This window comes from Palaemon carinicauda, chromosome 4, assembly GCF_036898095.1.
Source record: "Palaemon carinicauda isolate YSFRI2023 chromosome 4, ASM3689809v2, whole genome shotgun sequence".
NCBI lineage: Eukaryota > Metazoa > Arthropoda > Malacostraca > Decapoda > Palaemonidae > Palaemon > Palaemon carinicauda.
In genome coordinates this window covers 164,828,032-164,854,632 of record NC_090728.1, presented here as the reverse complement: position 1 = coordinate 164,854,632, position 26,601 = coordinate 164,828,032, and the positions used below count along the sequence as shown (strand labels likewise).

The following is a 26,601-nucleotide window of genomic DNA, read 5'->3' as shown; positions in this document are numbered from 1 at the left end:
CAACGTGGGTCCAAGAAGCCTCCATCCTCTACGAAGTCGAGGTTCCCGTGTAAGTCAGACTCATCAGTGCAAGAGTCATCGTGCTCGTCGGGTGAGGAACGACGTAGGAGACGTAGAAGGAGGAAAGAACGGTCCGTGAGGAGGAGGTCCCCTTCTAGGTCACCCACAGGATCAGGAGATAGGAGAGGAAGCTCTCGTTCGCCTCCGAGGAAGAGCAGGAGAGCTAGTTCTCCCCAAGGAACATGGGTCTTCGTACCTGACAATAAGCTGAGGGACCTTACGAAGACCTCAAGCTCTATAGCCAAGCGGGCAGGAGACAGTCCTCCTAGAAGGGCCTCCAGTAGCCTCGCCACGGCGTCAACCGATGACCGGAGGACTTCGTCTTGTAGGCATAAGTCCCGACCTAGAGACACTCAATCCGCCCAGCGTAGGGAGTCGTCTCCTAGGACGGGCAGCCTCGACGGGTCTCCTCCGTCGAACGATTTCACTAAGGAACCCGTCCCTTCGTCGAGGGCTTTTAAGAGGACGGAGGCTTCCGTCGACAAGGATAAGAAGGGCCGAGGGTCCCGTCCAAGCGGAGGTGCCCGTGATCATTCCTCCCCCCAGCGTAGGACGGAGGAAGCGGACGATGAGGCTGCGCTTCTGACGCAGGACTCCGCTTATAGGAGGGTGATCTCCTTAATTAGGAGGTTACAATAGTTTGGTAGAGCCTTTACCGCAAGAAGAGGAGGATTGGACCTCCGGATTGAACAAGTTTTTGGGAGCACCTTTACAAAAGAAGTCCTCTTTAGCCCTTCCGGAGCCCAGAGACGTTAGGGTAGGCCGAGCCCATATCGACAAAGTTATAGCCCGCAATGGAGACTCGGTTAAAGGCTATAATGCGGCTAAACTCATGCAGGGACTTAAGTCCCAAAGCAAGTACTATGCCTTGGAAGGAAGGCCTCATGGTGCAAGTAAGATGGAGGATGTTCTGGACATCTTATGCCAGGGCTTCTCAGACGAAATGGTGCTTATAGGTCGGAGGCCCTCGCCGCCACGGCAATGCCCGTCCTAACGGAGGACTCCGCCTATAGGACAGAGGCCCTCGCCAACACGGCAATGCCCGTCCTAACGGAGGACTCCGCCTATAGGACTGTGGCCCTCGCCACCACAGCAATGCCCGTCCTAACGGAGGACTCCGCCTATAGGACGGAGGCCCTCGCCACCACGGCAATTCCCGTCCAGAGTAAGCTCAAAGACCTGACTACAGTCACGGGTTCTGTGGTGAGGCTCTCTGGGGGCAGCCTCGACGAGTCAGCCCGTGGAGGTTATCGTCGGGCACGGATCCCTCCGTCGAACATCTCCACGGAGGAGCCCGTCCCCTTGTCGAAGACTCGACAAATGACGGAGGCACCCGTCTCTCCTGAAGGGCTTAACCGCGAGACTCGACAGAGTGGAGGTGCCCGTGTTGACTCTACACGTGCACGGATCCCTCCGTCGAACTCCTCCACGGAGGAGCCCGTCCCATTATCAAAGGCTCGGAAAGTGACAGAGGCGCCTGTCCCTCCAGAAGGTCTTAGCCGCGGGTCCCGTCAGAGCGGAGGTGCCCGTATCTACACCCCATCGCCGGACGGAGGACGTGGATGCGGACACGGATCTTGGAGCGCCGGAGGACTCCGCTTATAGGAGGGTGTTCTCCTTATAAGGAGTCACAATAAATTAAGGAGACAATACCTCAGGAAGATGTCTGGCGATCTGGCCTTAACAGGATTATGGAGGAGCCCGTCCAGAAGAAGTCATCTTTGGCTCTTCCCGAGGCGAGGGACGTAAAGTTGGGGCGCACCCATATTGATAAGGTGGTCACCCGCAATAGGGACACCTCCAAGGGTCACAGTTCGGCCAGACTGCTACAGGGCCTGAAATCACAAAGCAAGTATTATGCTTTAGACGGACGTCCACATGGGGCTAGCAAGCTAGAGGGTGTCCTAGAAGTGTTAGGACAAGGTGCCCCGGAAGAGAGAGTTTTTACGACAATATCCGTGTGGGCTCACGAACGGGGTATTCGTCTAGTTCGATACCTGGACGACTGGTTACTGCTTTCATCCTCAAAGGAAGTCTTGAATCAGTAGGGCACAGATCTTCTTCAATTATGCAAAAATCTGGGCATCACAGTCAACCTGGAGAAATCTCACCTAATCCCGACCAACAAAGCGACTTACTTGGGGATAGTTCTGGATTCATTACAAGTCAAGGCTTTTCCATCAATAGACAGGCTGAACAACCTGGACCAAGTACTCCGTCCATTCCTACAAGGACATCCCAGAAGAGCGAAGGATTGGCAGAGGTTGATAGGACATCTGGTGTCCTTAGAGAAGCTAGTTCCACACGGAAGGCAGAACCTCAGGAGCATTCAATGGAATCTAAAAGAGAAGTGGAATCAGAAAAGCTCCCCAGTAAAGATTGTTCCAGTTCTTCAGGAAACCAAGCAAGCTCTAGAGTGGTGGCAGAATTGGACACACACTCCAAAAGGGATGCCATTGTCATCCGCACCTCCGGAACTCCTTTTCACGGATGCATCAAAGGAGGGATGGGGTGCGCATCTTCGAGGGAAGACAGCGAGGGGCAAAGGGACAGAAGAGGAAAAGTCTCTACATATCAATGTCCTGGAGATGAGAGCGGTCCAAGAAGACTGCCAACACTTCACGAAAGATCTGAAAGGAAACTCAGTGGCTCTGATGTCAGACAACGCAACAGTGGTGGCCTATATAAAGAAGGAAGGAGGATTGAAGTCGAAGGAGTTGTGCAGTCTCGCCCTACAAGTCCTGAAGTGGGCGGAAAAAGAAGTCGTCAATCTATCAGCAAGATTCATTCCGGGGAAGAAGAACGTCCTAGCAGACGGCCTCAGCAGAGTGGGACAAGTAGTGGGGACAGAATGGTCCCTTCACCCAGAGGTAGCAAGTTACATCATTCAGATGTGGGGATCCCCGGAAATGGATCTCTTTGCGGCAAGGTTGAACGCACAACTCCTCGTATTCTGTTCTCCTGTCCCAGACCCGAAAGCAGCAATGGAGGACGTCTTTCAACACAGGTGGGACGGTCTTGACGTCTACGCTTTTCATCCCTTCGCCCTGATAAGACAAGTTCTCAACAGAGTGAGGATGACAATCAACCTAAAAATGACTTTGGTAGTGCCTTGGTGGCCGGAGAGAGAGTGGTTCGCAGACCTAAAAAGCCTCGCCAGTCTCCCTCCGTGGCCTCTTCCCGACAGACCGGACCTCTTGAGGCAGCCACACTTTCAGAGGTTTCACGAAAACCCTCAATCCCTTCGTCTTCACGCCTGGAGGTTATCCAGTACCTCCTGAAAAGACAAGGGTATTCGTCTAAGACAGCTAAGAGGATGTCCCTTACCTGAGAAAATCTTCTACGGTTGTCTACCAATCTAAATGGACAATGTTCGTTAAATGGTGCAATTTTAAGAAGATAGAACCCTTAGAAGCATCAGTTCCCGTTATAGCAGATTTCCTAGTTCATCTCAGGGATAAGATGGGCATGTCGGTCCCAGCGGTTAAAGGAGTTCGGGCCGCCCTTGGTCAAGTCTTTCTCTTGAAGGGCATAGATGTGGGTTCCTCCAGACACATTTCCATACTCATTAAGAGTTTCGAGCAATCATGTCCTCCATCTTCCCCTAGGGTTCCGAGTTGGGATCTGGCTAGGGTGCTAGATATGCTTAGAAAACCACCCTTCGAACCCTTAAAAGATATAGTGGACAGGAATCTCACGCTCAAAGCTGTCTTCCTTCTAGCGTTAGCCTCAGCTAAGAGGGTGGGTGAGCTTCATGGGTTGTCGTATGAAGTAGAACATTCTAGAGGATGGAAGGAGATCTCCTTTAAGTTTGTCCCTTCGTTCGTCGCCAAAACCCAGAATCCTTCCGTTTGGGATCCTAGGTTTGAAGGTTTTACTGTCCCAGCAATTCCGAATTCAGGTAATCAGGAAGCCTTGAAATTGTGCCCTGTCACGGTGATTAGGAAATATCTTAAGAGAACGGCGAATCTCCGTCCGGATATTAAGGGCCTTTTCGTATCCACGGGAACAACTAAAAAGAAAATCTCAAAGAATACTATTTCTTTTTGGCTCAGACAGGTAATAATTCAGGCTTATTCAAGTGTTGGGCTTTCAGTCCCAGGAAAGCCCAGAGCTCATGATGTTAGAGGCCTAAGCACCTCTCTAGCTTTTGAAAAGAACATGTCGGTAGCTCAGGTTCTTCGAGCAGGAACTTGGTCTAATCAGTCGACATTCACCGCTCACTACCTCAAGGATTGTACGAGAAGGTCTTGGGTTGGGTTTTCGATCGGGCCAGTCATCTCAGCGCTCCAACCGGTTGGACGGCTTAAGCCCCAGGTTCAATCGCGAATTACAAATGCTCTAGACACAAGTATGATTATCTTTTGGTCTGTCCTTCTTTCCCCTTTTTCTCGTACTATCAGTCGTCCTCGGATCTTTTACACAGTAGTCAGAGTCTCAAGAATCGTCAAGTTTCATCAAGCACAACAAGGAATATTTTGAAGGGTAAGTGTTATTTACACACTTAATGAGTCCCTTGTGTAGTTTATCCTACTTTCCATTGGGGTCTATGTCTGGGAGGCACTCCTACCTCCTAAAGTGTAAGTCTCCTAAGAAAGTGTTTCGAGGTAAGTCTCTGTGTTGGAATAAATCACAAATTTTTAGTAATTTGTATTTTTCCTAACATACTTACCGAGAAACACTTTCGGGTCATGGCCCCCCAACCGTCCCCCAGTTGCCCCACTGATCTTGAGTATTGTTCCTTACTTAAAACTGACTGAAGAGGTGCGACCTGGGAAGCAGGTGGCCTACCTTGGTTTGCCCTCAGGGCACGTTTTCCCCAGCTAGGCCTACCACTATAGGAAATGGGAGTAGGGTAAACTACACAAAACTCTGGTCGTTTGAGAGGAGGTTCTAGGTAACTCCTAAGAAAGTGTTTCTCGGTAAGTATGTTAGGAAAAATACATATTACTAAAAATTTGTGATTTTTACACTATAAATAGCTATAAATATTTTATTGCGTAATTTTAAAAAAAAAGTATTGTTTAAACTTTGTTCTTGCAGAGTAGCATTTTTAACATATAATCTATGAAAGAACTACATTTATGAGGAAAGTGATCATACAATTAACTAAAAAATAAGGTACAGTAATTATATATAAACCAGAGCAAAAGAATTACTAGTAGACTAAAGGCATTTTATGAGAGAGTGAGTGAATTCTTGAATACAATAATTCAATACATATTATTTTTAATTTATGGCAAAAAATATTAGTTTGTTCCAACACAGAGTACTTACCTAGAACTACTTTCTTAGGAGTTACTGGTAACTCTTCCCAACCGACCAGAATTTTGTGTAGTTTACCCTATTCCCATTTTCTATGGGTGACCTCAGGCGGAGTGATACGCGCCCTGAGGCGACCCGGGGTCAGAAAGCGTGCTAGATTAGGTCGTGCTCCTCAGTAAGTTTCTGGTCGCGACGTGATTCACATCCCGCCGCGCTCTCTCTTACCCAGTGCGACCCTTTGTGTCCCCGACCCTTTGTGTTTACCACGTGGTTCCTGTGCCCGTATCCTTACCCCTTTCCCTTGTGTCCTTGTGTCTCTTGGTGTTAGTGTTTTTATTATGGAACATCCACGCCGTGGCCCTGGGCCTCTGGCCAGTAAGTCTTGTGGGGCTTTCCTTTCGAAGACCGAGGTTGATCCACACTCGCGTTGTTCGTCATGTAGGGGCAAAGTATGCTCCCCTACCGCCACGTGTTCGGAATGCGAATCTTGGGGCGAGATTCAGTGGGTCCGTTATGGGACTAAGAAGAAGTAGTCGGCCAAGAAATCGCCCAAGAAATCGCCCAAGAAAGCTACCGCATCCTCTGCTTTGGTGTCCCCGGATGCCTCGTCGGAACGTGGTTCCCTTTCATCTTCCCCTACCCAGGGTAGGGGTCGAGGTAAGTCCGTTGCGGGGAAGCGGCCCATTGTCCTTCCCCAAGAGTCTGATTTACCTGTGGGGGAAGTTTCTGAGGTGTTACAGGCATGTGTGGGGCCTGAGGGAAGTGCGGTAGTGTGTGTAGGAGACGAGGTCCTGGTGCCCGCAGGGCCCGTCTCTACCAAAGACCCGATGTGGGGGAAGTCAGGTACTTCCTCTTCTCCCCCATCTTGGGCGGGTGTTTCAGGTACTTCGGCTGCCGGGGGGGATGCCGAGAAAGGCCATTCGTCAAATTCGGACCCCGTCGTTTAGGATATTCCTAGAACACCCTGCAGGTCACCCTTCAGACTAGAAGAGGAGTTTGACCATTGGATCGGCCGCAAGAACGTTCCTCGGACCCCCCCAGTGCCCGCAGCGACTCTTCCGCCCGTCTTCATGCAGCCTGGGGAAACAGAGGTTCGGCATGGAGTAACTCCCGCGGAGTTGGATGCCTTAGGTGATTCGGCTGATTCCATTTCCTCCTCCTTGTCTTCCTCGTCCGTGGATTCATCTTCAGAGGACGGTTCCAGGTCCGCGAGGAGGAAGCGCGAGAGGTCCAGGAAGAAGTAGTAGTCCCGCTCCCGTTCAAAGAAAAAGGAGTCCAGACCTTCTAAGAAGAAAGCGAAGAGGAGTAAGTCCAAAGATTGGGTGAGGATCACGGTGCCCCGGAGCGAGCTGTTTAAGATCACCACAGCCGCGGCCGCTTCTGGGTGGCTCCCTAGAGCCTCGTCCTCACCGTCTCTCCCTTCCTGCTCCTCCTACGGACAAGAACCTCACCGAGGGAGGCCTTTCCTAGCTCCCCGTGAGCCTCCGAAGTTGTCGAAGGCCTCCGTGCCCCCTACTCTGCGGAGGGAGGCGCTCCGTCAAGTGGAAGGCGTTACGCCAGCCGCGGGCTCCTTGGCTGACTTCATTAAGCTCCAAGGGCGCCCTTCGACCAGGAATATTCCCACAGATACGAGGATGCCCGCAGGGCAAGGTACTCCCATGACGGATACCTTCGCCTCTGCGGGTCCGCCCGTGACACGGGCAGTCCCATCCAACGTTGCTCTCCCTACCGTCACCGAGGATACTCGTGTGGAAGGACGGGTGACGGAGGCCCTGGTGGAAGGAGGGGAGTGCTCGTCCGATGACATCTCCTCCTACCGCAAAGTGTTGGCCCTCATACGACGGCACCATAGGCTGGATGAACCAATGCCCACCACTAAACAAGCCTGGCTCTCTGGACTTAGCAGGCTGGTGGAGAATCCGGTTCAACAAAGGCCCTCCTTAGCTCTACCCTTAGCTCCTGACGTAAGGCTGGGTATGGAGCATATTGTTAAGTTCCTGGACGGCCTAGCAGACGCCCCTAGGAGTCAAAGTGCCTTGAAGCTGCTGCCGGGACTGAAGGCGCAGAAGAGGTTTTACATACTGGAAGGTCGTCGGGGAGGACCCCGCGCGACGGAGACAGCCATTACCTCATTGAACCAGGGTGCCGCTGTGTGTTTTTCCCCGTCGGAGACCTCCATGATGGAGGACATGGCCCAGGACCTAGTCTACGTGTCCTCCTGGTTGGACTGGTGGGCCTGCACGTTAGTTGGTTTTCAGGCCTCTCATGATTTGTCCCTGCCTGAAAATCAAACCCTACTGAGAGAACTTATTAGCTCAGGGGGCAAGGCCCTAAAATTTTTGTCATATCAGTCTCTCTCCCAGGTTACCAATTAGGTCCTGAGGAAGAGAGACACTATTCTGAGCAAACTTGTGAGAAAACTCCCGGACCGGGAAGCAAGGAAATTGAGAAACTCCTCAATGTGGGATGAGGCTATCTTCCCCCTTAAGTTGGTAGATGAGGCGCCCACCTCCCAAGAGGCCCTCCGTAGACGGCCCTCACACTTCCTGTTCCTCTCCAGCTCAACATAGAGGAGAGCCACCTGCAGCTCCCTGGCAGCAGTCAACTCAGCCCCCCCGTAGAGGTGCCATGGCACCCCAGTCTAACTTTAGACCGTCCTACGAGAACGCAAGAAGAGGTAGGTCCGGCCGCTCCTCCAGAAGGAGATAGGAGGCGAGGCCCCCTACCCCTACTGGAGCCTCAGGTGGGGGTATGCCTCAGACACTCTTGGCAAGCATGGCGGGATTACGGTGCGGATCCCTGGACGATGACAATCCTGAGGGAAGGTTACAGACTACCCTTCTTAGCGGAACCTCCCCCGTTTATTCCAGCCCTTCAAGCGGAGTGGCTGATTCCCAAGGACCCCTTGAAACGGGCTACTCTACAGGAGCAAGTGTCTTCCATGATCTCCAAGGGAGCGTTGGAACTAGTCGAGGAGCCCAGCCCGGGGTTCTACAGCAGGATCTTCCTAGTGGAAAAGGCGACAGGGGGATGGAGACCAGTAATAGACCTGTCGGCTCTCAACAAGTTTGTGGCAAAAACCGAGTTCAAGATGGACACTGCCAAGACAGTGTTGGCCGCCTTGAGGGAAGGGGACTTCATGATATCCCTGGACCTCAAGGATGCCTACTTCCAAATCCCCGTCCATCCCTCCAGCAGGAAGTTCCTCAGGATAAAGTGGGATTCCCGAGTGCTACAATTCAAGACCCTTTGCTTCGGGCTGTCGACGGCTCCTCAAGTGTTTACAAGAGTCTTCACGACAGTCTCTGTATGGGCTCACGAGCAGGGCATCCGTCTGATCCGGTACCTGGACGATTGGTTGCTTCTTTCAGCCTCGAAGGAAGAATTGAAGGAACAAGGAGGGAAGTAACTTCGTCTCTGCGAGCAGTTGGGTATCACGGTCAACGTAGCGAAAGTCCCAGCTGACCCCCTCCACCAGGATGACCTACTTGGGGATGGTCTTGGACACCCAGCTAGTGAGAGCTTTCCCTTCGTTGGAGAGGTTGGAGAACCTAGAGCGTGTTCTGCAACCCTTTCTGTTGGACCTTCCCAGGAGGGCCAAGGATTGGCAGAGGTTGTTGGGCCACCTAGTGTCCTTGGAAAAGTTAGTGCCACAAGGGAGACTCAAACTTCGAGCAGTGCAGTGGAACCTGAAAGAACATTGGTCCCAGGGGGGAAACCCCCACAAACTGGTTCCGGTCTCCCCAGAAGCGAGGGTAGCCTTGCAGTGGTGCACGACAGGAGGAACACCGAGCTGGGGATGCCCTTCGCACCCGACCTTCCGGAAGTCCTATTGTTTACGGATGCGTCGAAGGAAGGCTGGGGCGCTCACCTACTCGACCAATCGACAAAGGGAAAATGGTCGAGCGAAGAAGCAAAGCACCACATAAACGTGCTAGAGACGATGGCTGTGCTGAGAGCGAGTCGAGAATTCGTTCATCTTCTCCGGGGGAACACGGTAGCGTTGATGTGCGACAACGCCACAGTAGTAGCCTACGTAAAGAAGAAAGGGGGTCTAAAGTCGAAAGAGCTATGTTCGTTATCGACGGATCTTATAGAATGGGCAGCAGAAGAAGGGATCGAGTTCACAGCAAGGTTCATCCCAGGAAAGAGGAACGTCCTGGCGGACGGCCTCAGCAGAGTAGGCCAAGTAATAGGGTCAGAGTGGACTCTACATCCAAACACAGCTCAGTCAGTCATACTGAAGTGGGGTTCCCCAGTAGTAGACTTATTCGCCACACGTCTGAACGCCCAACTCCCCGTGTTCTGTTCTCCAATTCCAGATCCGTCAGCGGCGTTCGAGGACGCCTTCCAGCACCCTTGGGACGGCCTCGATGTGTACGCTTTTCCCCCCTTCGGAATGATACGTCAAGTCCTCAACAGAGTACGGACAACAGCCAACCTTCAGATGACTTTGGTCGCGCCTTGGTGGCCGGAGAGGGAGTGGTTCGCAGACTTAAAAGAACTGGCCCTTCTTCCTCTTTGGCCTCTCCCGGACAGGCCGGACCTTCTTCGTCAACCCCACTTCCAAAGGTTTCACAAAAACCCTCTGTCCCTCCGCCTTCACGCGTGGAGGTTATCGAGCGGCTTCTGAAGAAGGATAGATTCTCATCGAGGACCGCGACGAGGATGTCAGGTTACTTAAGGCGGTCCTCTATTGCTGTCTACCAAGCAAAATGGGCAGTCTTCTCGAAATGGTGCGCTTCCTGTAATATCAAGCCCTTAGGGGCCTCGATCCACGACGTGGCGGACTTCCTGCTGTATCTCAGGGACGATTTGGGCTCGTCCATTCCGGCAATAAAGGGAGTGAGGGCAGCGTTAGGTCAAGTCTTCCTCCTGAAGGGCATTGACTTGGGATCCTCTCGGCACATCTCGATGCACATCAGGAGTTTTGAGCAGTCGTGCCCCCCACAGGAGGTGAGGGTACCGCAGTGGGTCCTAGCCATAGTACTCAAAGTCCTGTCAGAACCTCCCTTTGAGCCCCTCAAGGACATCCTGGATAAGGATCTCACCCTCAAAACGGTCTTCCTCTTAGCCCTGGCTTCAGCGAAGAGGGTTAGTGAGTTGCACGGATTATCGTACGAAGTTTCACACTGAAAAGGGTGGCGGAAGGCCTCCTTTCGGTTCGTCCCTAACTTTGTGGCCAAAACGCAGAACCCAGCCTGTTGGGATCCTCGGTTCGAGGGCTTTTCGGTCCCAGCGATCCCTAGGTCAGACAACCCTAAAGACTTACTCTTATGCCCGGTCAGAGCAGTAAGAAAATACCTTGAAAGGACCTCCAGGCTTCGACCGGAGATCAAGAGCTTATTCATCTCAACTGGTCAGGTGAAACCAGTCTCTAAGAACTCAATCTCCTTTTGGTTGCGACAAGTAATCAAGAGATCTTACGAGGTTTCGGGAATCCCTCTTCCAGGTAGGCCAAGGCCTCATGATATTAGGGGTCTAGGCACCTCCCTGGCGTTTGAGAAGAACATGGCCGTGGGCCAGATTCTGAGAGCGGGTACCTGGTCCAGACAGTCCACTTTCACGGAACATTACCTGAAGGACTGCTCTAGGAAATCCTGGGACGGGTTCAACCTTGGCCCAGTCATATCAGCCCTGCAAAAGATTTAAAGGTCATGGCCCTAGGGAAACCGGGGGTGGTAAGCCATGAGACACAAGTTCATCCCTTACCTTTCCCCCCTATCATCCTTTCCCTTACCCTTAATCCCCAACGTGGGTGTGAATCAAGAGGCCCTGGCGGCCAGGATATATGTCTTCGACAAGAAATACATCTCAGAAGTAATGGTTGAGAGGTAAGCCACTTAGACACTAAGTTAGTTTTTTGGGTAGTTCCCCTATTTTCATTCAGCCTTTAGTAGGGGTCATCGGAACCTAGTTCCCCTTCGAGGTGCCCCCTTTTTTCGCCCGATCGTGCTCCTAAACCTTCAGACCCTAGTCCTTGCAGGACACTCCCTCCTCCTAAAGTTTAAGTCTCCTAAGAAAGTAGTTCTAGGTAAGTACTCTGTGTTGGAACAAATCACAAATTTTAAGTAATTTGTATTTTTCCTAACATACTTACCTAGAACTACTTTCGGGTTATGGAGCATGACCTAATCTAGCACGCTCTCTGACCCCGGGTCGCCTCATGGCGCGTATCACTCCACCTGAGGTCACCCATAGAAAATGGGAATAGGGTAAACTACACAAAATTCTGGTCAGTTGGGAAGAGTTACCATTAACTCCTAAGAAAGTAGTTCTAGGTAAGTATGTTAGGAAAAATACAAATTACTTAAAATTTGTGATTTTGAAAGTAAGAAATTTATTTTTCTTGTAAAATGTAGTGTAGCTAAACTTTGATGTCATTCAACTCCTTTAGAAGTAATGAATGGTTACCAAGCACTTTTGTTTGTCCATTATTTTTGGATTGTGAAACTTCTTAAATCCATCATCACCTGGCTTCCTCAGCGAAGTTTGTTTCTTTCAATGTTTATCATTTTGAAAAAATTGAAGTTACCACTCTACCTCACTCCAGTGGCTTCCCTCTTAGATGGTATGGTTATGTCCTCCATCTGTGGTGTTCTATGGTAAACAATCTAGTTGTGGATATGTTTTTTATTCTCAGTCTACTTGTTACTGTTCAGAGACTAGTTATTTTACTACATGCAAGTGCCAGTTTTGAAATTTGTCTAATTTTGTCCTTAAGCTACAACTGAGTACTCTACTTAACATCATTTTGATGTTTCTTCAGTATTATTTCTTTGTTTGAAAGCTATATATGCGGGTGTTTTCTGATGGTTTTAAGATTTGTCTTTGTGCTAAACATTCAGTAAAAAGGTTATTGTTGGAGGAAAAAGATCCTCAATATGCTGGTGTGATGTGTCGAGGGACTCAAGAACAACAATGGGATTTATCTAATGTAGATGTTTGAAATGTGCCGAGTTACCAGATAACCTCACTGAAGAAAATGTCAAGCTAGTGGTAAAGTTCTGAGTGGCAGTTTAGAAATTAGTGTTCAAACTAGTAGTGAAGTCCAATTTTCGAAAGATTATTATTTTATATTGATTATAGGTAGGTTAAAGTTTGCATTTGTTTTCTCTCCCCCACCTGACAATTGTATGTTAAATTTTATGAATCTGGAATCTCTTGTGTTGTGAAAGGAAAAGAAGGAGTTCTTTGACTTTCAGTGGAGAGATCCACAAATTATTGATCATTTTAATGTGGGCCTTGTTAAGTTGGTTTGTGCAGATTTACTAAGGTAGTGCTTCAGAATATGGGTTTCTTTGTCCCAGATAAGTATTGAAATAATAAATTTGATCATCAAAATTTTTTTTTGTTTTTTTGTTTTTCAGTCAATTTATTCACAGCCTCGCATAAGATTCTTGTTGTGCTAGAAGTTAAGCATCTTTAAACTACAAACTCTATGTCTGTAATAGCAATATTTGTTCATACTTTGTCAGAGCGTGTCAAATGATGATAGTTTTTTTTTCATAAAGATCTCTTCTCTTGCAAACTACGCTTTTATGATTTTCAATTTATGAAAACAATTTTGCTTTAAAAAATCATGAACATAATTCTCTATGTCAACTATCTCTCATTTTGAATTTAACTGCTTTTGAATCATTCGTGAGAGTTTTGGTGTTAATGTATGATGGAGCTTTTTGATCATGTTTGAAGTTTGTATGGACTAAAGCAGTTTGTAATTTCAAAATTGGTAAAATGCTGCTACATCCTTCACCATAAGAAAAGACTTGTCATTGAACCATTTGAAAAAAGTGTGGCTAAGTTGGCTGTTAGGTATTAAGAACAAAAATAATTGATTTTAAATTGTGTATTTTGCTTTCCTGTTAAAGCTGGAAAAATACACAACTCAATATAGTTCTAGCAAGCAGATTTTTTTTCAGACCATATTTTCCAAACTCAGTTTTCTGATTCCAAATGATAAATTTTTTGGCCATGAGTGACTGAGAAAGTTAGATCCATTCAGGAATTATTGTTTTAGACAGCTTTTAAATTAAACAAAAGGGTAAACACTTTAATTCATTTCAGAGTAGTGCTTATTTACCTGTGAGTCTAGAAGGTGTTTGGGCAGTAAGGCCAAATACAAATCATTCTATAGTTTCATCTACACCCAAGGGTACTAATGCTTCATCTTACTCCTCTGCATCTCAGCCGCCTATGGTGAGTGAAGTTAAGGATAAAGAAAGTTAACGTCTGCTTAGCTTACTAACATTAAAATGTATTGCTCTTATGTATGTGGAAGTTTTGAGGATTAGGTAGTGGGAATTAGTGTGGTATACAATACTTAGTAGTTAAGAAGTAATTTGGGTAGGACTTCTTATTGGATAATAAAATTGTTATACCGATGCATATCTTTCCTATTGTAATGTTGTATCGTATAATTAATTTGTCATTGTCAGTAGTATAACTCTAGATTATCATTTATTTTCTGCTTATGTAGCTTGTGTGAATTTTAGTGAAGTAGCTATTTCTTCTATTTTTAGCATTCCATTAAAATGTGTTCACATTACTATGAATAACTGTTAGATAATGTTCTTATTCAGCAATTTAAGATGATTTATGAGTTATAGAGTACTGTAGTATAATCTTGAAGGAGTTTGGCTGCTAAAGAATGAAGAATCTGGAAAGGACAAAAATGGTAAAAAGATTTTTTCAGGTTTGTATGTCATATTTTTTTGTGTATAGTATATGTAGTGTTTTGGTAAAATTCATCCTGGTTTTGTATTAATTTACAATTTTTCACCACCAGTTTTCAAAATGGAACTTGTGATATGTATAATATCTGTACAAGATATAATCTGATATAATGTTTGAAAATTAAAAAATTGTCATCAAAATTCAAAATTTCATCTTTTCCTCGCCAATGCTACATGAGAACACGAAAGCAGTAGTTGAATCTCTGAAACCTTGGTCAAAGTAACATTGTAGTGAACTAGTTCTGTGGTTCTGCTTGAAAAAAAAAAATTTCTTTTAATATGACATACTCCAACTTTAGAATCATATTTTTCTAAACAACATACTCTTAACTACAAATAGCCTCTCCCCTATACTTTTTCAATCAATCTCATAAAAACTTTACTTACAACAGGTCTAAACCTGTCTAATTGATTGAGTAAAGAAAGAAATTATCTGAAAAGATCATATTTGGGCTTTTTTTATATTTCTTTTTTGACAAAAATTAAATTTAAAAAATATTTTATAACCACTGGTTTTCACCAAAATTGGTTCTTGCTTGAAGCTTTACGCTAGGACCTTGTATCATATTCATTACCTATTTATTAGTCGAGCAATTAGTCTAGGAGGAATGATAAATATTTTTCATTTTTTATCTTACGATCTAAATATTTACTGGGTCTCATAATGAGTTCTTAGGAGTTAAATTAGTGTACATCCCAATAGATTTAGATTTTACTTTTTAAACCAACTGGCCCCTTGAGCTTCGTTAGATGGTGAATCAGGATATTCAAGATGTCTTTTTCTAAGTTTTTGTGGGTGTTGTTGGTAGTTAAAAATTGTTTAGATTTTGTTAAAATGATACATTGTTTAATATATGTTCCCATTAAGAATTTTTTTTTTATATTGCAATATTTATCCATATACTGTATGTTATGCTTATTTTACGTAGAAATGACTATTGATTGCTTGTCATTAGAAGCAATATACTGTACGATACGTGATAGTCACCTGTGGTTGTTTTATTGTTTTTCTTTTATACCAGAAGGAAATACTTTCCTCTTTTATTGTTTACGTGTCATATTGTTAGTGTTAAATGAGAGGTCGACAGCAAAACTGCCTCTCTGGCAGCTGGAGCCAAAAATTTGCCTGGCATATTGATTTATCTGATAACGAAGAAATTAATCCATCCAAGACAACATTGAATGAAAGTTTGATAGTGGCTAGCTTCCAGAGAAACCATATGTTCTGTATTCCCCTCTTGTATGGAAAGACTATTTGCTCTTTCTGTTCCTTTTGACTTAAAAATATTAAATATTAAGTAAAATGAATATAAGATAAGAAATTCTTACATTTGATTTCAAATTTCATGTGTGTCCGAGTACCCGAGCAGCGTCATGAATCATCTCTCAGTCAACATGTGGGAGAAGAATTTCAACCTTTGCACTGGGTAGTTCCCTAACGCTATTTGTTGTAAATACGTGTTACTGTATTAATGTAACAATGAAACAAAAAGAAAATTTTGCAAAAATTATAGTACATCTGTGGCTTGAGAATTACTAGCAATATTTTGCATCGTTAACCTGAAACTTTTATTTACTTATAGCTAAGAAAATTTATTGGAAAGATTTTGTGGAAATGTTGAAGAGTGAATCAATCAAAATGAAAATATGGTTTAGGAATGTAATCCTTGAGCCAGTCCAGTCAGGTTGCAGATTGTGGTAGTTTAAAAGAGAGAGGGATACAGTGAGAATTCCTATCCTGCCATTGACTACACATGCTCTTTAAAGATAGAGCAAGAGAGAAAATCACTTATAGAGATGTGATGATAACCAAAAATAGAAAAGAAACCTTATCTTCCATGCCTTGTATTCACTTTCCTACCACAGGAGCAGCATTTAACCCTTTAAGTGCCATTAGACGCAATTTACACCTACCATTTCTATTCCTTTAATGCCATATGATGCAATTTATGTCCAGTAATTACCAGTTCCTTCTTTCATTATTTGCGTATCTGAAAATTTTAAGAAATATGTAACATTATAGATCAGTGGAAACGATATTTATTCAGCTATACGTTAAATGTTTTAAAGTCCAATATTATACAGTTTTCATGCTAAGTTGAATTAAGTAAAATGTCATTAAAAGGTCCTTAGGCTTAAGTGTCAAATCATTTGGTTAGAGACTGAGATTCAAAGGGTTAATACTCCTCCCCATTCCTATATGCATGGCAATATGTTGGTGACTGATCAAAATAAAAAAGTTGACATCGTAGGAATAAGTACAGAGAAAAGAAACTTTGAAAGAAGATAACTACCGTGTAAAAAGGATTTGAAAAGAAACTATGAAAGAAGATCATTGCTGTGTAAAAAGAAATTATGAAACATTATAGTGTATAGAATAAGGTATAGATTGAGTAGATAATAGGTGTAGGTATTGTAACTGTGTTTTGCATCATGAATTTTTATCCTAAAAAATGGGAACAATGGTGGTGATAATTGTATATACCCTTAAGAAATTTTGTTTATAGATAAAGAAAGCTTATTGATTTATAATGCTGTACATATTTTTTTTTTTTTTTTTTTACATTGTAGTACAGTATTGTTGCACTTTGTATTGCTTTTGGTAAAATTGGTATCATGGGGATGTTTTTATGTTAAAAATTTATACTGTATTTGGTATTGCAGTTTTAAGCATATGTTAAAGGCTTTGTAATCTACAGTACAGTATTCCTATTGTGTAACAGGGAAAGGGGAACACATGACAACATATTGTAAGGGCCTCATCAAGACAGATTTATTAGGAATCTGTAATGTCCTGCATCCTTTGGGAGCTCTACTGTCAATGAATTCCACACACACACTAGTTTGTTTAGCCATAGCTTTTCGTTTCGGCCAGTTAGAGTAAAGTCATTAATTAAAGGGTTTAGTATGTTAATTCAGTGGTCTGATTAAACTGCCTATTATTAGTAATAATACTCATAATGATAATTATACTAATTTTTCATGACATCTTTACAGTGAATGTGAATTCTAACTACTACAGATTAATTTTAACTTTGTTAGTTTGGTGCTATAATGCAAAAAATTTTAAGTTTGCTGTTAGTGAAATACAAACATTGGTTGGTTTTAATCTTGTTCTTGTGACGTGGTTATTAACTAAAAAGAATGTTGGTGAATTTTGATTATTTCTCTACAAAATTACATGATATTCGATGAGTAAACCATAGGTCTGAGCTTTAAGCTCAACTTACACTAAAATCAAGGCTATAGATTAACCAATTTTGTACCGTTTCCACTCCACGGTTCATTTTGCTTATGTAACATTGTACTAAATGTGATTATTCTGAATGTTTGACCATGCTGAGTATCTTAATTCCTAGCATTAATGTTTGTAGCACTTTTAGATAAGTATCTTCGGTGCCAGAAAATGTTGAAGTTTGCCTGGCTTTTTGTATCCACAGGAATTAATGTGTTTTTGTCACATGCTATAGATTGTCACTGCAGCTTCTCAGGCAGTTTTCTCCTGTATGAATACCAGCCACTGACAAGGGTATTCTAAAGCCAGGGGTTCTAAATCAAAATGGTTGTTTCAATTTGACCATTTTTTAATTATTGGAGGCATACTGCATAGCCATCTTCTGTAAACTGATCTTTAAATATAAAGAAAAAACATCAAAACTAAACCCAAGGCTCCTTTATTTTTAATACAGATGAATAACTAAAATTAAAATGAAATCTCTCTGAAAACCTATTCCCAGCTCAAATATATGCTCTGCAAATATCTGAATAAAGATTTTTGGAAGCCTTTTGAAGAATATACTTCTCCTAACTCCTTTGGTGTCTGTGTCCCTAGAGTTATTGCATGCAAAGTAAATAATGCTGTTCTGCACTTCAGTCCTTTATTCATCACTCTGCTGCATGCCAGGCTTCTATCACTATGTTTTTCACCCATATGTTCTTCGTTTCTATCTACCGTGAACTTCTTGAATTGTCTTGTTTTAGCACAAGCTACCATCATATGTTTTCTTGTATTTCTGAAGTGTTTAACTTCGGGATCTAAGGTTAACCCTTTCCCAAGAGTTTCATCATTGTGATTCAAGTGGGGTTTCCCTGTAGTTTTGCTGATTACGACAGGTATTATGTATCTTAGAGTTACTATTGTTTAATCCGGTATTTTTTATGTTAGTAGTGTTTGTGCGAGTGTCGGTTCTTTCTTTGTCATTTAGTGCTGTAGTCGATGCTGTTTGTGTTTGTGTTGGCTGAGGGTTGATAGGTGGTTAGGTACGGTGATCCTTTATTGGACTTGGTCCCAAGCAGTTGGTGACTGTTGGTATATAGATTTCATAGCATACATATGAGGGTTTACTAGGTAAAACTTTTTCTGCTTCATTGTCCTATTGGGACACTCGCCGTTTGCACCTATTGTGCTGCAGAAAGTTTCCTTGGGATAATTGACATAAAGTCTTTAAAATTCTGTTATAAAAGGGTAGCAGTGAATATACAAACACCTTATAAATGCTAAAAATCCCAAGATTGTTTTAGATATGTTCTTTAACACAATAATGAATGGAAGATTAGTATTCCCATGTAACTGGCTGCTTTCATCAAGTAGCATTATTTTTCATTTAGCCCTACCAAGAAGGATATCTCTCCACACTCCACAGAAAAAGTGCCTTGGAGTCTGAGTAGTGAGAGCTTCCCTACACCAACTGCTACACCTCTTCATCTCTGGTATTCTTGCATCTTGGATGGAAGATGAATCATCTGTAAATAAACTGTTGCACTCTTGGAACCTTCAAATTTCACTTCATTGTGTAACTGGTTGGTTTCCCAGTTGTACTTGGGCACCGAAAAGCATTACAGGCCCCCGTTCTGGACTATACAGTATAGCCTAAATTCATAAGTACAATCTTAAAGACCACCCGGGGGGAGATTGTTGTCTTATTCAACCAACAGCTGCACTCTCATTCCCAGGGCTGCCTATCTTGAGCTGCAGCTTCAAGTTTACTATCTTTTATCATGGAACTATTGCAAAAGCTCTTGAGAGAGGTATGAATAGCATTGCAGTAGTAGTTTTTGACCAATCTGTGTAAGACCATTGCTTATGGTTTCCTCTAATCACTTCCATATCCACTGATGTTAATCTAAGCTTAGCTGCTCTCATCCCCACATCTATCAGTACAAATATACATTCACTTTTAAAGGGTTGTAATTTTTTATAAGGAGCAAATTATGACCAATAACATCAGAAATAAATACAAAATAATTAACAAGAAAAATAGATATTGACAAATTAACTTGAACATTGCATTTGATGAGAGTAGTGGCTAATGTACGAGAGTAGTAGTAGTGGGTTACTGATTGAAAACTTCTAGTAAATATTGGAAATTCTCTCTTGAAAGGCATTCACTGTCACTAACTGAATCACTTAATTATGGATACTTGGTCTTTTTTTTTTTTTTCCCTTTTATTCATATTCAATTTTGACAAGGAACCTATCTATGCATGACTGCTTTTCCCCTTTCTTTGAAATTCAATAAAAATGAGTTAAAAATCGTATGTGATGTTTGGTCACGACTTTACAGGTTTTGTGCTAGTCTCGTTAGTATTCCATAAAAAAATGTGCATGCAGAGGGAAATTTTTGCTTGTATTCTGATTCTAAGTTACCCATAAACTTAGTTATTACTGTTCCATATAATAAAGTCAAGACCTTGTTGTTCTCATTAGCTTCTAAGGCCATAGGAAATATCCTTTGAAGGGTGTAGGAAGCTACACCTAGGTCCATAGGCAGCAAAAGGGCAGTGATATTGGGTGGAGTAAACCACCTTGATATCTGGATCGAAGTAATTCAAGTGGACAGGATGACTATTGGCATTGTCCAACACTGAATACTTTATGGGGCAAATCTTTTGAAGCACATTATAGCTTCATTTGTGGCACAATGTAAAAAAAAATTGTGAATTAGTTTCCGAACACCTGAAGTGTCATCCAAACCTTCTTGTTTATTCTCCAGGTAGATGACAAGCAGTGATCCCTTCCAATTGCCCTTGAGTGTCTTTGGATATTCAGCCTGATACATCAGCATGGGCTTCAGCTTGTAGTCACCAGCAGCAGTACCCTCAATAAGCAAAGTTGGTCTCTCCTCGCCAGATTTATTTTCTGGTGTTGTGTTCTCCTTGGCAATGTCGGTACATTTCAGTATATTCTTCCGAAATAAACCTGTCTCGTCTACATACAAAATATTGGTTCATCTAGGTAATCTCCCTCCTTGATTATCACGGTCAACACATCAAGATACTTGCTTGCTACTTTCTCATCACCGCTAGCAGCTTCACCTTGAGCTTTTTGTTATAATTTGCATGCTCCCTAAACTGCATGAACCAACCACTACTGGCTACAATCTCTTCACCTTCTCTCTTCTTCTCCCTTTACATTCCAATGTGTCAAACAATTTCTTTGCTTTTGGTAATGTGCTGTTGACTCGTTCTTTCAACCAAAGAACTAACTCCCTTTCAGTAATGAGATCACTGTGCTGCATCCATAATCACTGTCTGTTTCATAGGAGCAAATCCTTTCTCGTGATCAGGGGTATGATCTTTATCCTTGATAATTATTGGGACTGTGGAACGGTTAAGTTTAAATACGCGGTGGATTTTTGTTGGCGTATCTCCTTTTTCTGCCTGTTTTACAATCTCTAATTTCACTAACATGGTGATGGTTTTCCTTTTCTTTGATGCCTAGTTATCTTTGCCTGCCTTTTGTTTGGGAGTTAGGAGGAAGAACAAGGACTTCCAATGAAAAGTTACCGGAAAAGCACAGAAAATGACAATCTAGAAAGTTGTATGCACAAGCAGAGGCAAAGACAATCTTGAATGGCATAGAATTGCAGTAGCAACCAAGGAACGCGCATGCATGATTTCTTTACTGTCACGGCATTAATCCATTTTCTTCTGACACCAAAATAAGATTTTTGTCCACTATGCTTACACAAAATAGGTCAGCATTTTGTAATAGCGACGGAAGTGTCGGAGGTCGAAACTCATTTTCTTATTAGCTTAAAGGAGATGTTTCTTATCCATGACCACCTCTATAGAAGACTTTATCCCCTAAAGACATTAAGGGATGAAACTTTGTCCTTATCTCCGTGTTTCAGTGTGCTTGGGCTTTGATGTAGGGATAATGCAGACATCAAAACTGATGAATCATTTCAGCCAGACTTGTCTGATTGTAGGAAGATTTTTTTGCTGGGACGTAGCTGTAAAGTTTCTATCCAGGAGGTTACCTGCTCCTAGGACTTTGTAGCCAAAGAATGAAAAGACATGTTTCTTAAAGTACTATTTCATCCCATTGCTATCCCTGTCATTTTGGCTTTAGAAAAGAATTACTTTTTTCGGTGCTTGTCTTTCCTTGAAGGATTAGCTTTGGAGGATACAGATTATTTCAGTGTCTTTTGAGTAAATAATTCAATACAGGTTAGAGGAAAACTCCATGTCTTAACATAATCTCTTTCATGTTCATGACCTAGGCCCACATATGTCCTTCCAAATGCTACTTAGACCTCACATTATATACTGAAGAGACCTTTAACACTACATGTTGCCACCCACTTTTGGGTCAATATCTAAACCCCTTTTATTCTGGGACTGGTGGCTACGTTACTATTTAGGTTCTGCAATGGACATGCAAAAATTGAATATATTTCTCCTTTCCTTTAATCTATTATTTTTCTCTCTGGCAACTTAAATTTTTTTGGGGGTAATTTAACCCCTAGGCATATAGCCCACTAACCATAGCTTTACCTTTGTTTATACTCTGACATTATTCCCCAGTATATTTTGACCCATCAAGTCCCCCCAAAGCTATTACCCTCGATAGCAACAGTTTTTCTCCTATCAGGTTGGCATTGCTCATGTGCCTACCTTAAACTGCTATTTAAGCAACTTACATTTATGGGATTATATTGAACAAGCAAATAATTTCATGATACAATTTTTTTTTTTCATTATCCATTCTACTGGATAATCATTTGGGAACATGACCACTTCCCAGCATTGTCCACCGACCTCTAATCATTTGTTTTTCCTTGATAGGTGATTGTTGACAGTTCATTATGAGTTAGGGATATTAACGAAGAAAGGTTCTGCAGTTTCCCCAATGACAGTAGCTGAATGACAGATGTCTGTGTAATCTGCTGTTATGTACTCTCTTGTTCCTATGTGACAGCATTCCTGTTGTTTATTCCTTCGCAAGTTTGAAGTTTATGCTGCCTCGGAATTGAAGGGCAGTAACGCTGCCCTTCTTGTCGTCATTGTAAGGTGCTAGAGACGTATCACATGGTGGTGGTGTTTCTCTCTTCACTCACTGCCCGTTGGGATGGAAGGGCTCCAATATGCTTTTCCCCTTATATAATGGTAAAAGTCCTGTAGACCAATAGATACGAGTTGCGTATGCATGACTCCTACCTTCTCTCTCTCCCTTCTCCAAAGACGAAGATAAGACCCTGAGAGACTACGAGGCAATACTTAAGACACAGAGTGCGCTTTCATCTCATCACACACTGCTGGTCAGGGTGGAGGGGCTCCCCTTTGTGGACTAGGTCCTAAAGACAATTTCTCTGTCCATGGTATAGTGTGTTATCTGTTCACACTCACCATCTACCTGTGCTTGCGCACACTCCTGTAGGACAATATGCCCTCTCTTTCTCATGCAATCCTACATTAAGAAGGATGGAAGATAATCTTAAGCACACCTCCTAGAACACTTTCCTACAGGAGAGCACCCTCACCTCTATGGTTACCTTCTTCTAAGAATGCACATTTGTCTTGTAGCAAAGTTAGAAATTTGGTCATTTTATGTTCGTCAGTACGTGTCACTTGGTGAGAGATACATCCCGGGAACCTACCTTCCATGGAAATACGTAATAGTATGAGGTACAAATGCTCAGACACTGTCTACCCGTCCTTGTTTCAAACAAGAAAAAACGTACGCACTGCTGGTAGGAATGAGGGCCTCGCCCTGCTCTTCCCTTTCCTTCCTGGAAGATCCTTCTCTCAGTTTCGAGGAAGTGAGGGAAAAACTGCATAGCGAATTCGTCTTTGGGAGCAGACATCAGTAAACACATTTTTGCTAGTTGGTCTCATACCGAATACAGTGCTCTTGTATAAATGTCTGATCAGCATAAAAAGAGAACTGTTGCATACCGATAGTTGTAGTACATTCTAAAAGTATTGGTACATACCAAGAGCTGTCATTAACATGAGTAAGTTGAACACCTAGTATGTCTTGGTGCATATGGAAAGAAGTTTCTTATCAGAAATACTTGATTCCCCCGAGACTCAAACACTTAACGTAGCAAGGTTTTGGTGTTCACTGCTCTTGCTCAACGCTACGCTATCAGACACGTCATGTTTTTTAATGGCTTTCAGGTTACAGAACCTCTGGCAACTGCTTCATTTATGTTCTTCCATTACACAATAAGGTGGAAAAGGAACCTAAAACTGTTCTCATTGTTTGTATGTGATATGAGATCTTTCCTTCACAAGCGCCGAGGTAATGCCGCATGTATTCGTATAACACTAGTGGTCTCGCATATCGTGTGAGCACCAAATTTTCATCTATATAAAAGGATTTTATCACGTGTCTCGAGTATCATGCATGTTCCCTTTGTGAGACTAAATTATAATGAACTAACTTCTTTTTCTTCCCTCTTCACCTCTATTCCAACTTCTAGTTCAGTAAGTTAAAAAGCAAAATAGAAAACATGATAAAAGAAAGGTAAAAAAAATAACAGCTTTTTTGTCATGAACAACTGATTTAGGTAACATGTTTTGCTTGCATTTCATTTTTCGTACGATAGTAAACTACTACCGCAGTTGTTGCAAATGACGTTGAATTGAATATGACTGATATACTATATTATTACTTATAGAATTTAAAGGAAAAGTCAAAAACTTCATCAATCGTCATGAAGGTAAAACTATTAAATGGTCTTGCATTGGCAACAGGGATGAACACCTAATCTTTGATATTCCATTAAAATTGACGGTAAATAAAACGAGAAAAGTCATGTTTTTATATGGTAAAATAAAAATGATAGTTTAAGTAATAATTGTCTCCTTTAGTAACTGATTTGGAAAGCTTAGACTATTATCAAAAAGCTTACAAACATAAGCAATGGAACAGTTGTAAATTGGCTGTTTTTATTTCATAATACGATACTAATATGTGATTATTATAAATATAATTATTGGATACAGTTAGTGAAACATCAGTGTTGTTAAAATCCTGGTTATTTTAAATGCTGCTGTACCTTTTGGCCACAGTAAATGGACATAATTTGGTCAACTGGGTTGCTTGGCTAAGCAGTACATGCGTTAATGAGTGCTCTGATTTGATTTTTTTTTTTTTTTTCTAATTCAAGTGTAGGTGAGGATGTCTACAGTAAAAGCAAGTTTGAGCTAAAAAAGTGTTTTAAGAGTTCATAAGTTTATAAGAATTAGGAAAGTATATAAAAGCCTTAATTTATGAAGAAAACAAAAAATATGAAAATTTCAAAAGATAATAAACAAAATATATCAAAACTTTTTAAGTATTTTGCAGTTTTTCAGCTGTTACGGGAGATAGCCGAAGGATTATACTACTCAGTCATAAACAAGTCCTAGCACGAGTACTGCAGGTCGAGACATAGTCAGCTGCCCTCGTCTTATGCCTGCCTAGGGACATTGTCATCTGCACTTGTCCCACTCATGCCTTGGGACATCCCTAAGGCACTTTGGGGACACACCATCATGTGAGATCTCCCTACTCACCAATACTGCCTCTTGACATCAAGGTCTTATGTCTCGGTTGTGCTTGAAGGATCGGTCTGGCCCCTTTTGCTTAGGCAGTACTGCCTGACATGAACCCCTCCAGCCTGACCCAGACTTTTGTGGGTCCAGTCACCCAAGATATAAGGACTTTTGAGAATGGGAAGAAAAGGTTGTCCCCCTTCCCCTCCCAAGGTCATTTTGACCTCTCCTTCAGAAGTTTCTTGGCATGCTGTCCACCTTCTGAAGGTGTAAAGGGAGCACTTTTCCTGTGTCCTACAAGTGGCCTCCCATTCACGCAAATATGATAAGGGCACCACCATATCCCACTAGCAACAGTTACCAGTTGAGAGCACAAAGTACGCCTGCACCCTTTTTGAAGCCCAGTCTCAAGAATCTTTCCGAGAAGGACGAGACAGAACCTCAGAGAGACATGAAGACTTTTGCTCGTGTGCCACAGAGTGCGCTCACTTCATGATTGAGCGTACACACATACCTCAGAGATCACTTATGTTTCTGAAGAAGAGCTAACTCTTAAGGTGAACCCTCATCCTTACGCACTTATACCTCTGAAGAAATGCTAGCTCAAGAGGTGGACCCTTACCTTCACACATGTGCCCAAGAGCATATCAATAACAGTAAACTCGCAAGGTTAACTCTCAGCCTTGCAAGTGAGTCCCAGAGCACGCCCACTCTTCTAAAGAAGACCTCTCAAGAGATTAATATGCAGTCCCGCCTAATGTTAGCGCCCAATCTTCTGAGGGAGAGCTTGCTTACGAAGTGGTTTCTCATTTCCGCACGCACGGCCCAGGGCGCCCCCACACATCAGAGAAGGAACTGTCATGAATTTTATACTTATTCTTGTTTTTGCTTCCCCCACACTGCACCCATTCTTCTAAAGAAAAATTCTCAAATGGGATTGATCGTCATTCGTGATTATGTTGGCACTGCAAAGTGCTTTAATTTTTTGGAGGATAAGCTTGCTACAAAGCCCTTTCATTCTTCAGAAAATGAACTTGCTTATGAAGTTGAGACTTTTACGCCTGCGCATTACCCCTGCGTGCTTGCAGGTGCGCAAGAACTTATCATGAGGTCCAGAGTGCAGTCACTTTCGCTTCATTGTCACTCTTGTGGATGAGCCCGGTCTTACGAACAAGCGCGTTCCTCTATTCACAGCACCCCTTATGGTCACAGTAGCAAACTCATAATTTTGCTATCACCAAGTAAGGAGTACTCTCTTAAGCACTCATGCGCTCTCATCTAATGTTCAGCTCTAACCTAGAAGTGATAGAAGCCCTGGACATTCACACTCCTAGAGAGACCTATGCTCCTGTTTTTGCATGCCTGAGAGTGCTATGGTTCACAGAATATTTATAAGAGCAGGAGGAAATTCTTCTGACCATGTATTTCCCGCCTGTAAGAACTCACTTGGACTCTCATTCTCATTGGAAAAGACACGTGTTGATTCTTGCTTTTCCCTTATCCTTAAGCGCTTACCTGTTCGAAAGAACGCATTTTTTTACAAACTATCTCCCATTCGCAATTTGTCTCAACTTGATTTAAGGAGTTCCTCTACCTTGGGAAGGCCACCCAAGAACAAGGTAGTCTATGGGTTCATTTGAAGCAAACGAGCAAGCCCTTCAGCAGTACAGATGTAAGACCAGTCACCTAAGACTTGCACAGGATCAAAGGGCACCCTAATTTTGCTATGAAAGAGATTCCATCTTATTGGAATACAGAACAGATTTTATATTAG

At 43.0% G+C, this 26,601-nt stretch overlaps 1 protein-coding gene across 5 annotated transcripts in view; it reads left to right on the top strand.

Moving 5' to 3' along the window:
* LOC137640148 (UDP-N-acetylglucosamine transferase subunit ALG13-like) overlaps positions 1 to 26,601 on the top strand; it is a 210,799-nt gene that overhangs the window by 84,426 nt on the left and 99,772 nt on the right. For 4 of the 5 annotated variants that reach the window (XM_068372645.1, XM_068372646.1, XM_068372642.1 and 1 more), the window contains exon 14: positions 13,393 to 13,524. The exons of the other annotated variant lie outside the window; for it this stretch is intronic. In XM_068372645.1, coding sequence (XP_068228746.1) covers positions 13,393 to 13,524 — 132 coding nt within the window. The remainder of the gene's footprint in view (positions 1 to 13,392; positions 13,525 to 26,601) is intronic. 5 annotated transcript variants of the gene reach the window in all.